Below are 12597 nucleotides of genomic sequence, written 5' to 3' on the forward strand. Positions count from 1 at the left end.
TTTTCAAGATACATTATTTTTCAAAATATATATCCATAATCTTATCCTTGTATAAAATTTAATCAATGAAAATTTAAAACTTATTAGAGTTTTAACTTCATTGGATTAGATATCACATCCATAAACTAATCAGTTAATCACATAAAATTACACTAACCAAACACTCAAAATCCTATTACATAATCATGAAAAACACCCAAACTAAGACACAAGATTAAATAGGTAGAAAAGCCACCCACACTCAAAAGATAATAATAAAATATTCTAAATTTAAATACTAACCCCTGTCAGTACGGATGGATCCGAATCCAGTAAAAAAAAAAAAACATCAAATTCATCTATTCTTCCAAAAAGAATCTCTCTCTTTTTTTCCCCACATTTTTCACCAAAAAAACCAAAACCAAAAACTTTTATTTCTGCGATGAACACTAATTGATGGGAAAAAGACATGTGTCATATGTGAATTATATTCGATTTTTCCATTGGTGAAATGTTGATGCAAGAACGTCATCCTAAGAGCCGCAAGCTAAATGATACCGAGGGTTGCTATACAGTCCAAGAGAAAGAGATGATTGTGGTGGTACATTGCCTACAAACATGGAGGCACTACTTGTTAATAATAGGCTATCGTTGAACGATATTCGATTTCTCAGTGATTTTGTCGGCCGACCCCGGGGGTTTATTCGACCCATTCTCCAGTCTCCCGCACAGCTCAAGTAAGTGTGCAACTCCATACGAGAACCTCTTTCCCTTCTGCCCATTCTCTGTTCACATGGTTTTCAAAGTAGAGGAAGAAGAGTGGGCAGCAAGTACCACGAGCCCTCTGTCCACACACATCTATCTAGCAGCAAGTGTAGTTCACTAGTTCCACCGAATGCTCCCATCTCTCGACAAAGATCGTGAGTGTGCAATTATGCTTCAGATGCTTCGCCATAGAATAGATCAACCCAGTTCCCGTTCTTTTCCGGTGCACTCGCTTTATATCTCCGACACACAAGGAAGGACGCGGTGGGAAGAAAGCAGCCCTAGCCTCTGTCCGGCCGATCATTCCGCTGGCATCTTGCATTCACGCCTCCGTTTGACTATCGCTTGGGGATGTAGTTGTAGATACGTTAGTCTTAGTGGGTCGTTGGCTCCACCTGTTATCTCCTTCTACGACATGCTGTTGTCGTCGCCATATTCCATATGTAACTTAGTCATCTACGGGTCAACACCTCCGAAAGAATCTTTTATACCATTCCCGTGGATGCCATGTTATCCGAAGTCCCAACATCAATGATCATCTTTAGCAAGGTACTTTTAAAATGCAAATATTTTGACTCCTTCGATTTTCATTTTTCTCTTTCTATTTTGTATTGATTTTTTTTTAACATGGCATTCCATTTATTAATTTTCTTTAAATGTAGCTATAAATTAATATTAAATAGTTTCTATTGTGAATAAAATTTATGTTAAAAAATTTTGCAGTTAGAAATCAAAAGAGTTACTTTCTATAAGTATGACGACTAAAATAAACCTTTTAAAAATATATGGACTAAAACAAACCAAATCTTATTCATAAAACCAATATTCAAAATTAAGCTAAAAGTACAAAACCCTCGTGAAAGGATTAATTTCAGTCTCATCTAGTAATAAGATTACTTACTAGTAACAAAAAATCTTTTAAAAATGTTTGACTTAAGAGTATGAGTTTGAGAGAAATAAACTCCACTTATTGTTTGACTAATTGACTTAAAAGAATTCTTAGACCCACAATTAAAAAGAATCAATTTCACAATTTATCCACGCTAAATCCATTGGTAGAATTAATTTCACCATTAAAGATCAAAATTGATCCAATTGAGCAAGAAAAAAACATTGAAATTAGATACTATTAAAATATTATAATCGAAATAAAAGAGATGAAACAAAGCGTGCAAAGTGGCAATAATACAAGAATGTGGATCCAGAAAGGTGGTGCCTTTCTTTTGTGAATGGGGGCACAGTATCTCAATCCCAATATGTGGACTTTCTCTCCCCCACTAAATTTTATACCAAAACATTAACTATATTCAACTACCACACAAATTCAAATTCCGTCCACTTGTATTTATAAATTTAATTCATTTTAGTTTTTACGCTCTTAAAAATTATCCATTCATAAAAAGTACTAGAACTAAAATGAGTTCATCATGATAAAATGAAGTAATAGTATTAAAAAAGAAAAAGAAAAGGAAAAAAAGGGGTGTGGGCCTGCCCTTCACCCTTATCTCATCCATAGCCCACTCTTATGCCTTTTCCTCACCAATAATTCAATCATGCACTTCTGTTCTCTCACTTTTCTTCTTTTGGAGGTTGGGATTTTGTATTCATGTGAAAATATTGTCATACAACGCAAAAGCACACTATAACTCTACATACATTGGAATTTTGTTCATTCTTGCCAATACCGGAGAGCTTTCTTTTTATAAACAGATGCATACAGTGATTTTTGAAAGACCATATCTAAAAGTACTTCAGTTACACATTTCAATTATATGTTTTTTTTCCCCTTACACGAGACCTGTAGTTGTATTTACAAATAACTCGTACTCAACAGGCCCATTTAAATTGAACATAGATGATATAAACAATGGTGGGAGAAACGTACTTCCAAATTGGATGAGTGGCTTGGCTTCTTCATCATGCAGTGAAGCCCTTGTGCAGAGAGCTCCATGGGCCCGGAGGGACACTCATGCAAGCTTGCGCCGATGCCTCTGCCATCTGCTCCTTGCTGATTCCAGCGTTGCATAGGTTTGCAAAGGATCTCATGTGTTTCATTCCGTACTGGGAGAGAGATCCACAGCGTGCCTCAAAGCTCCTAACCTGTATGTATCAAATCATTTCAGAATCAACTGATTTATACTGAATAAAAACATAACTAAATGTCATAGATGGCTTTAATGAAACGGTTGTTTCAGTCTCTTTGCCATGAGCCATCAAGAAAGAAACAAGAAATAGGAGTATCCAATTATATTGAAACTATACCATATTCTTAAGACAGTCCCAGTCATCAACAAGGGGTCGTCCTGTGGGACGGATGGCATTAAGCACCTCAGGACCTTTTTCAATTCCAAATAACAGCTTTCCGATTAGCTTCACGCTGTTATCGATATGAACTCTATGGGACATTGCTTCCACAAACTTCTTTTGAGCTACGACTTTCTTGAGGGAGCCTTCTGGAGCTTTACGAAACTAAGATCAACATGCATGGAGGGGGTGAGAGGGTGTCCAATGATGTCCAAACCAAAATTTCAAGCAAGAAAAAGTCCAATATAAAATACTACAATGCCTATATTAGAGAGATGATAAGTGTAGTATTTAAATTGCCGTTGAAGTCTCAAGATTTAAATCTAACGCATAACAAGAATGCTTTATTCTCACTATTCAGAACAGGAAATATTATCAATTTGGTAATTCTCAAAATCTCTCTTATTTACGAGATACACTAGTATACCAGACAAGATTCAAATATTATCAATTTGAAAATGGAAAAAGAAGAAACTAACCTTCTCCCAAAAGTGGACCAGATCAGCGTCACGCTGGTTGGTGACTTTTGTAGCTGGCCTCAAGGAGTTTTCCTCGACAAAAGTGTTGTTCTCATTCGCAGGATCAGTACCCAGATATGAGAACAAAGCGTTCTTGTTGAGCGTTAGGTCACCATATTGCATGACATGGGAACCATATACATTATCGCTACTTAGCGTCCTTTTCTTCACCTGAAGAAACCATCAGTTTAAATCATATCAAACAAGCATAAAGGGAATTTTTTTCGTCTTGATAAACATACACTGAAACGTCCTTTAGACTTAATTGTACAATTAGTACATTTATGGAAGGACGAAAGTTTCTAGAAGAAAATTTTCATTTTTAATAACCAAATTTAAACTTAGGAAGTTGATTTCTCCCAAAATGGTGGTCCATGGGTTCTTACCAGTTCATATTGCTGGCGTAAAGTTTCTGTCTTCAAATTATGATTATCACTGTTTACAGCACGAAAGTAAAAACCATGAGTTTCGGAATAAAATAAACCACATCCTACCTAAATTGTTCAAAATCAATTACATAAATAATATCCGCACAGTTTAAGCTTTTGGGTTTGGTTCCTTATTTGAACAGCAGTAGTCTGCTTTTGGATCTAATAATTTATGAGATTCATTCATCGACTTGACAGAACACTAGACACCAGAAGTGTAGTGGTGCAGAACATATAACAATGAGAACTGAGAAACGGAAAATTGCCCAATACAGAAGTTGCACGCGACAAAAACATTACCTTTCGATACTGATATCATTTTCTTTTACTAATAAATTAAAAATAATAACAATAGAGACAATCAGACAAGTTCGTTATTATTATCTTTTACCTGTCTTCCAACCAAGCAACACTGTACAAGTCACCCAAGCAAGTATCATACTCTGGTGGAGGACTAGGATAATCCCCTGGACAGTAAGTACCCCAACTGCTCTCATAAGCATTTGATGCAGTCGTTGTATAAATGTTCAAACCTTCAGGAAGAAGGCCTTCAAAGATACTTCCTGATTCACAAGCTTCGAGATAGAATACCTACAATATTACTTATAGTCCCATTAGATAAGGTAACATTCTAAGGACAGATGCAGTCTCAAGCAATGAACAGTACAACAATATACCAGACTTTTGTAGGATCCAGAAGCGTGCTTCTTCTTTAGAACTTCATTAAGATCGTCAGCATAAATATAGGGATAAGTAGGCATCCCTGAACAAAATATATAAGAGATGAGAAATTTGCTATCCATCAAGTAAGAAGACTAGTTAGAGAAATCTAACATAAGTTTACTTTTGATCAATGTTTTTACAACAATAATACTAATAATAATGAGTGTTTCCTAGGCAAAATGAGGCTGTGCTATCAGCCTCAAGTCAAAGCACGCTTTTTAAGATTGAATGTTGGCTGCCTGCCTTTAAAAGAAAATGCAGAAATGTAAACTAACCATGATATTGCTAGTAGATATATCAAGCACATCAAACAACAAACGTATCCAAAGAGATGATTGCCTGATAAACATGGTAGGTCACCTCAAATGGTATGCGAATTACACAGAAGCAAGCTACTCACCGAGCACACCAGGACCACCATGATCACTGTAGTATATGAAAATATGATCATTAGGGCCACTGTCAACAACCTTCCCGCTACCCCCTGTAAGAGCAGTTCTGTTTCCAAGAATGGCAGCAAAGAAGTTGTTCACGTTAACATCTTCACCAGTGTAATCCTGCCATGGCCAAAATGTATGGTACATAAGAAGCTACAATCAAATGAATCAGGTGTAAAATTAGCATCCATAAAGCAATGAAAAAAAGAAAACCTTCGGGACTCCATGATAAACATCAGAACCCTTTGGATGGTTGATGATGACCCCAGGTCTTGGGTTCTCTGGATTGAAGGCAATGTCATCGTACATGAAAACTATGATGTTCTCTTCTTTTAGCCCATTTTTCCGCAGCAGTTGATAAGCATGGCAGATATCGGCCTGGTGGAAAATGAGTTCATCATTCTCTGAGTCTTTTCAAATAATTAAACCATCAACAACACTCACTTAATAGAACAAGGTTGAGAGCAGAATAGTTGCAATATTATCTTATCTCGTTCATACTGATCTTCATGTTTTTTTAGTACAACATAGGAATTTGAACCTTCAACCTCAAGTGAGGAATTACATGTCAATTATTGTTGAGACTATACTCACTTTGACATACTGATCATTGTGTCACTAAAATAATTAGCTCGGAAAATTGCCAAACATTAGAGAGCTCCATGAAAAACCCACGAGGTTACTACCTACTGGGGCACCCCCACATAATTTCTCATTTTCCTTTTCTGGCGTTGAGCACCTAGACTTCGTTGACTTGCACTAAAAAAAATTCTTAATCATATCTCTACTCTCTCCTTTGAATTGTAAGTTCAATTACTGGTTGTGTTTATAGCTCTTCTTACTTTCTCCAGAAGAGTCGTAAGTTCTTTTTCGGAAAACAAACGATTTAATGGATGAATGAAATAATTAAATAGATTCAAAAGGGCACATTACAGGAAGTAGAAAATATTTCTCCAATTTAGTACAGGGAAATTTAAGCTATGACTATTATGGATTTGTACGTTTTTACATCCAAATAAAGCATTGAAAATAACATGTGAAAAATTTTGTTTCTTGTTAAAAAAATGTCACCTAGAAGCATTTTTTTTTTTTTAACAAGAAACAAAACTTTCACAAGTGCCTTGAAATAAACTTTTGCAGTTAAGCCTCAAACCCTCAGTTACTCGTTCAACATAACAATTCCAAACAAGGAAACTTTGTCCGATAGCAGCTACAGGTTCTATAACGTGGTAATTCTTTACCAACGTACAAAATTTATATCGATCACAACTGGTAGCAACGGCAAAAGGCAGGGCATCGAAAAAACTATGTTCTTTGAGAATTTCAGCTCTATTTTTAACAATTATAACAGCAACAAAATATTGAGTAAATTGGACGGCTGATTTTCAAAAAAAAAAAAAACAAAAAACAAAAAACAAAAACAAAAGCCCTACGAGTATATGTATTGAGAAAAAAAATCGAAACAGATAAGAACTGCTACAATTTCTTATTCGGAAAACTTAAAAATTCGAGCAATCAAAATGGTCAACAACGAAGAACAAACACCAAAAGAATGCAGACTTAGTTTAGATGGAAAGAGTATTCGATCGCATACTAAGAAACATCACTGATGCTAAGCTTCGAGGTTAAACATTAAAGCAGTGCAAAAATAGATCAGACAACGATCGGCAACAGAGACAATACACACAGAAGTTTTGGGGAAAAAGTAAGAAATACGAACACGAAAACGCCAATCAATCACAAAGGTCAATATCAAAACACAACAAAAATTTGTAATTCCAAGAAAAATGAATTCAAGTCAGTGCAACTTATCAAATGTAAGAAAAAATAACCTGGTGCCTGTAATTCCAGTATCCATTCGAACCGGCGATCAAAACAGCCCATCTCGTCCCCACGGAGTCCTCGTCGCTAGAGTCGGAGGCGGCTCCGCGAAAAAAATTCAATGCCTCGGACGGCAAACGGAGAAAATCGCCGGGAAGGTCCCGGCCACCGGATGCCAGACCGATTACGGCAAGGAATAAGAGAAAGAGTAAAACTCCGGTGGGGATTCGGGCCATAAAGTTGCCGGGAAACTTGGGCTACACGATTGCTATGGAACGATGATTACAAATTCACTCGTAAAATCAATATATAAAAAAATGGAATTTTTCTGGCAGTTCTACGAAAAGACTCAATTGCCCTCACTTATGGCATCAAATCCTGACCCTACACGTGTATAGATAACAGGTCATTTTCTAAACTGTATTTTTTCAACTTTAATGTGGTGCAAGTTGAAGTTGATAGGGAAGGGTGGACCCCAGCTTCAGGTAGGGACTAACTAATAGAAAATATCAATATTAGCCAAGATTCCTTCACGGATCTCCGTGGAATCTTATTAATTTCAGATTTTTTTTTTTCTTTTGAAAATTAAAATTAAGATTCATGAATAAATTTAAAATTTAGATGTTGAAGTTATATTTTATCAAATTGGTTAAATAATAATAATATTAAATTTCATACAATAAAAAATAATATAAGAACATCTTTTTTAATTTTAAAGTAAAAAATGTTAATAAATAATAAAAAATAAAAATCAACAATAAACTAATAGTTGCCATACCGAATTTTGTTTTTTAACCTACTCCAAGGACCAAGTATTGGAGATTGGGAGGCTAATCCAATGAGTCGATCATAGGATTGGTATTTATGGAGGTCAATTCTGGATCGATCAATAATCTTATGGAGGTCGATCATATGGACTAATCAAGAAAAAAATCAATAATAATAATAATAGTGTACGGTAGAAGTTCTATAGAGAATTATCGTATAAAACAACAAACTATAAATTATTATTTTAAAGACAATATAATAGAGTGTGATTGTTTTGTTTTGTTTTGTCTTCTCTTTTTTTTTTTCCCCAAAAAATATAGAGAGTTGTGTATTAAAAGAGTCAAAGAGTTTATAGATTATACGCTATCATATAGATAATTTCCCTTGACCAAGCCTTTTCCTTGTCTCCTATTTCTAAAAAATAAATTATTATTACTTGTTTCATCACTTTTCAATTCAGTCAATAATAAGCATTTATTGATATTTATTAATTATCATAGTTAAATTCTTTATGACAATTTATCATTATCAATAAATAACCAAAAAGTTGACTTTTTCTGTCAATTAAACCTTTACCTTGACATTAAAAATTTGTCATAAAAATAATAATAATGTCATGTTTGCATTGTCAGTAATACCTTAGCTGTGACACTTTCTAAAAGTCATTAAACTATGTGTAAACCCTCAAAAAATTTTTTTATCTAACTATAGGAAGTACTAGTGTTAAAAAAATCTCTAAGTGTTGAGATCATGTGATTGAGCTTAGGGACAAGTATTGTGAACAAGTTGTGAGGAAGAAAATTGGAGGCGTAGAAGGTTTGAAGTTAAGAATTTTGTTAAGTATGTGAACTATGCTATGAGAGTAAGAATTGAATTCATAGTATAGTATAGAAGGAAGGGTCAGTTAAGTGTTTAACTCATAGTATAGTGAGGGAGTTTATAGCATAGCAAGTGAGGTCATAGTATAGTAGCATAAACTCATAGCATAGATAAAAAAGTTCAACTGAAAGTGTAGGAAGACTACTTTGGGTGCATAGTGATGGATGCATGGAGTTGGACGCATAGTAGGCGTGAGTTGGGCGCATAGGAAGACTTCCAAGAACCTTAGTTGGACGACTTGAACGCATTATAAGGAGAAGAAAGTCACCTTGGATGCATTGAAGATATCTTGGAAACTATGCTATGAGAATAAGGAGCTATGCTATAAGCATAAGAAACTATGTTGTGAGCATGAAGAGCTATGCTAGCATAAGAAACTATGTTGTGGGCATGGAGCGCTATACTATGAGCACAAGAAACTATATTATGAGCATGAGGAGTTATGCTATGAGAATAAAGAACAATGTTATAAGTATCATGCTATGAAAAGTAGGGGTCTAACCTTGGATACATTATCTTAAGATGAACACATTGTGGGAGAAGGAGGCCTTGGATGCATACTAGGGTAGAAATGAACCTACCTGGGCGTATACTAGAAGGATTTAGATGCATAGAATGATTACTTTGGGAGAATTAGGGTTAGGTGAACTAGGGAAAGGATTGGTTAGGTAGTGGAAAAACCATGCATTGAACTATGCTCAACCAATAAAGAAACTAAGTTGGACGCATAGTGTTGGAAGATGGACACATGGGGTAACCTAGGATAAGAATGTGACTAAATGTTGGATAGCATGTGGCACACCAAGTGATGAAATACTAGAGTTTGGGTGCATAAGGGAGGAAAATGAGTGCATAGTTGGATTATTTGAACACTTGGGATAAGATCAAGAGAGGACACCAAGCTTGCCACTTCAAAGGGAGGCATGCATTGGGCATAGTTAGGTGAATACACGACATGCTTACATGCAAGTAGGTGGTGGAAAGGGCTATGCATTGGCTCAACCTAGGGAGGACACTTAGATTGTATGCAAGGTGGAGGTTGTTGGACTGATATGGCAACCCTAGAGAGGGCTGAATATGGTTTAATTAAACTTACTACTATAGAAATTAGATTACGTGACGTTTTTCCAATGTCAAGTAAAGAGTATACCTAACGCTCATAAAAACGTTAGTATTCGACTGTCAAGTATAATGTGATAACTTGACTCTGAAAAAACATCAAGACAAATGTTTCTTGATACAATTTTCGTGCAAGAAATTTAATACACTTGACATTGGTGGTATGTCAAGTTTATTGATTCTTGACATTGATTACATATCATATATGATAACTCTTAACGCTTTTTATTTGTCTTTTTTTTTTCCAAATTAAATGCCTCAATTGATATTCTCATTTTCTGCCTTGTATTCCAACAATACAATTACATCAACTAAATAAACATTATACATTTAAGATCTATCAACTCAATATATTCACTAAGAATTGCTTTTGTATACAAAACTCAACTTTCAACAAACATAAAAGTGACTAATTGTTTAATAAGTAACCTATCTACAAAGTATATTATTTAATCTATACATTGAGCTTTGAAGTCTAAAGATCAAGAACTAAGGGTTAGGCAAGCCATGTTTAAGCAAGTCAACCTGCAAAATAGAATAAATGACGATAACATCAAATTTCAAAATATAGAAATAAGTGTTACAACAATGACAAAAATTTATGCACAAGGAAAAATGTACATGATTGGCTTAGTTTATGTAATGGAAAAATATCATACTCGAAACTTAAAAAATATCTACAACTTAAAGTTAGGCACTTACTGAGATTTTATTCATTCTCTTTTGACCACATCCAGGCTCAGGAGGAATAATTATCTTTTGCTGCAAAACGAAGGAAGATGGGAGAGATTTGTCCATATAATTCAGAAGCCCCCTCGTCTGATCAATCACTCATAGCACACCTTTTGGAGGCGGCCTAAGAAAGATCCATCATTTATTTTTCTGCTATTTAAACGTGAAAATTTGAACAAAGCTCAAGATAATAGGAAACAACAGAACATTCATTCAAATACGTGATCCATCGTTCTAACGAAAAAAGTTGATTTATATGATAAAATATACATTTAAATTTCATGTCATTCATCTATTGAACGACAGTGTAGCATCAAAGAGTAAAATAATTATGTTTATGGAAGCTTAGTGTATAATATAAAAACTTTAAAAATTCATCAATCTAAATGAAATAATCCTGAAAGTTTGGAAATTAAAAGAACATCAAGAAGAAGCTTGATAAGGATGAGACAAATATTAACTTACAGGTGAGGGGTTCCAAGAGTCAGCAACAAGGAAATCTGAGATGTACCAAATTCTTCCATGTAGACTCGTGTAAGCCATCTGCCCACTGAGTGTTCAATTAAGGACAAAGTCCCACCTAAAGATTGAGATAATTCCATCTTAAGGAACTGCTGTACACTATGATTGTTGTGAATTGGTAAATGAGACCACAAACTCATGAAGTACTACAAAAAAAAAGGAATAAAAAGAGGAAAACAACTTTAATTGAGCATTGGCATAAAAATTCTATCGTATCACTTTCCTATCTTTTCCTAGTTGCAAATTTCTACTTACTATTTACTTTCCGTTTCCAGGATCCATCCTGAAGTGGCAAGCCATGGGTTTTAACATTATGAATAATTGAATGATAATATACTACGTGATATAACTGCTAAACATTGTCAAACCCACTAACCTCACCAAGAGGAACCAAACTTACCTAAAATTTCACCCAATTCCATGATTCAACGAAAATCCCAAGGAACGACGACGGTTGAGGATGAAAACAGTAGATCTAGTGGAGGACTGACCGGATCTAGAACAGGGGCAGTGCGACTGTATGGTGAATGACGTCTGGCGCGAGGCTGGGCGACTCCAAATGGCGTGCAGCAGCGTCTGGTCAGCGCGAACGGTGGGCAGCGAACGCTCCATCTGGCTTGGGCAAAAGAGATGAGTGGCGGCGTCTAGTCACGCAAACGGCTGGGCTCGAACAACGACGATCAGCTTCGGCTGGACACTGGAGGGCGGTGGCTAAGGGAGAAGCTGGTCGGCTGTCGGCGGCGGAGAGAGGGAGAGTCGGCTAAGGCTAGTGAGGTGCTGCAAAGAAAGGGTTTCGGGGGAGGGGTTTGCGAGAGAGAAAACGAGGAAGAAGGGTTTCAATCTAGGGCATTAACCTTTTACTTGTTTAAAATAATAAGTTAATTATTTTTTATATTTTACTTAACATGAAAAACATGTTAAGTAAGAGTTTCTTATACTTGACTCTTACTTGACATGAAAAACATGTCAAGTAAGATCTTATATTACTTGACACGAAAAATGTGTTAACTAATAGTTCGCGTGAAAATATTCGAAACATTTTATCAATCTCCGTTTTTTTAACCATTTTACTTGGCATTTTCTTTTCTAAAAGATCATTACTTGACATTTTTTTTTCTAAAGAAACGTCAAGTAATATAGATTTTGTAGTAGTGACTTCTTCTTAAAAGATACTCAATATGATCTAATTAGATAATTTTTAAATTAAATTAACAAAATCCTATTGATACTAAATAACAATATTGATAAAAAAAAGTATGTAATAATTTATTCAATCAATATCAACCAACAAGAACAAATAATTAAAATTAAATATAAAAATAACTAGAAAATAGTTAGAGAAGAAGACACCGTGATTTTTATAGTGGTTCGGTCAAACTTGACCTATATCCACTTTCCCAAGCACCTCTTGAATTTAGTTGAAAAAATCTTCTTTGACTCTTTCCACGGATGAGAGCCGAACTGCTACCTTGCTTCTTTTATGGGTTCAAGAGAAAACTCAATCCCTTTTCACGAGTTAGAATCCAACCGTTACAATGTATTTTTTAAGCTTTAAATCACACAATAAAACTCTCTAAAAAGAGTGGGTATACATGTTTGATC

The 12597-nt window shown here is 35.1% G+C and overlaps 2 protein-coding genes and 1 long non-coding RNA gene across 7 annotated transcripts; 1 reads left to right on the top strand and 2 right to left on the bottom strand.

Moving 5' to 3' along the window:
• The first annotated feature begins 597 nt into the window (after positions 1-597).
• LOC120076075 lies at positions 598-2624 on the top strand. Its single transcript, XM_039029856.1, is given in 5 exon segments — positions 598-716; positions 786-828; positions 830-900; positions 902-932; positions 935-2624. Coding segments are annotated over 5 exon segments (609 nt in total). The 3' UTR covers positions 1280-2624.
• Positions 2417-7267, bottom strand: LOC120075472 (vacuolar-processing enzyme). The gene is made up of 9 exons (XM_039028888.1): positions 6987-7267; positions 5368-5532; positions 5118-5274; positions 4672-4757; positions 4386-4585; positions 3953-4001; positions 3528-3737; positions 3007-3213; positions 2417-2844 (listed from the first exon to the last, which is right to left on the bottom strand). Exons 1-9 carry the CDS (start codon positions 7209-7211, stop codon positions 2662-2664), a joined length of 1482 nt encoding a protein of 493 aa, XP_038884816.1. The 5' UTR covers positions 7212-7267; the 3' UTR covers positions 2417-2661.
• Positions 7268-10029: 2762 nt separating this feature from the next.
• On the bottom strand, positions 10030-11866 carry LOC120075195. 5 transcript variants are annotated; one of them, XR_005481220.1, is made up of 4 exons: positions 11396-11864; positions 10939-11141; positions 10444-10597; positions 10030-10266 (listed from the first exon to the last, which is right to left on the bottom strand). It is a non-coding gene; the product is annotated as an uncharacterized LOC120075195 (long non-coding RNA). The 5 variants fall into 5 exon arrangements; XR_005481221.1 differs by having other exon boundaries at positions 10444-10623; XR_005481222.1 differs by having other exon boundaries at positions 10939-11053; positions 11396-11863.
• Between the last annotated feature and the right edge of the window lie 731 nt (positions 11867-12597).

Source organism: Benincasa hispida, chromosome 4 (genome assembly GCF_009727055.1).
Source record: "Benincasa hispida cultivar B227 chromosome 4, ASM972705v1, whole genome shotgun sequence".
Taxonomy (NCBI): domain Eukaryota; kingdom Viridiplantae; phylum Streptophyta; class Magnoliopsida; order Cucurbitales; family Cucurbitaceae; genus Benincasa; species Benincasa hispida.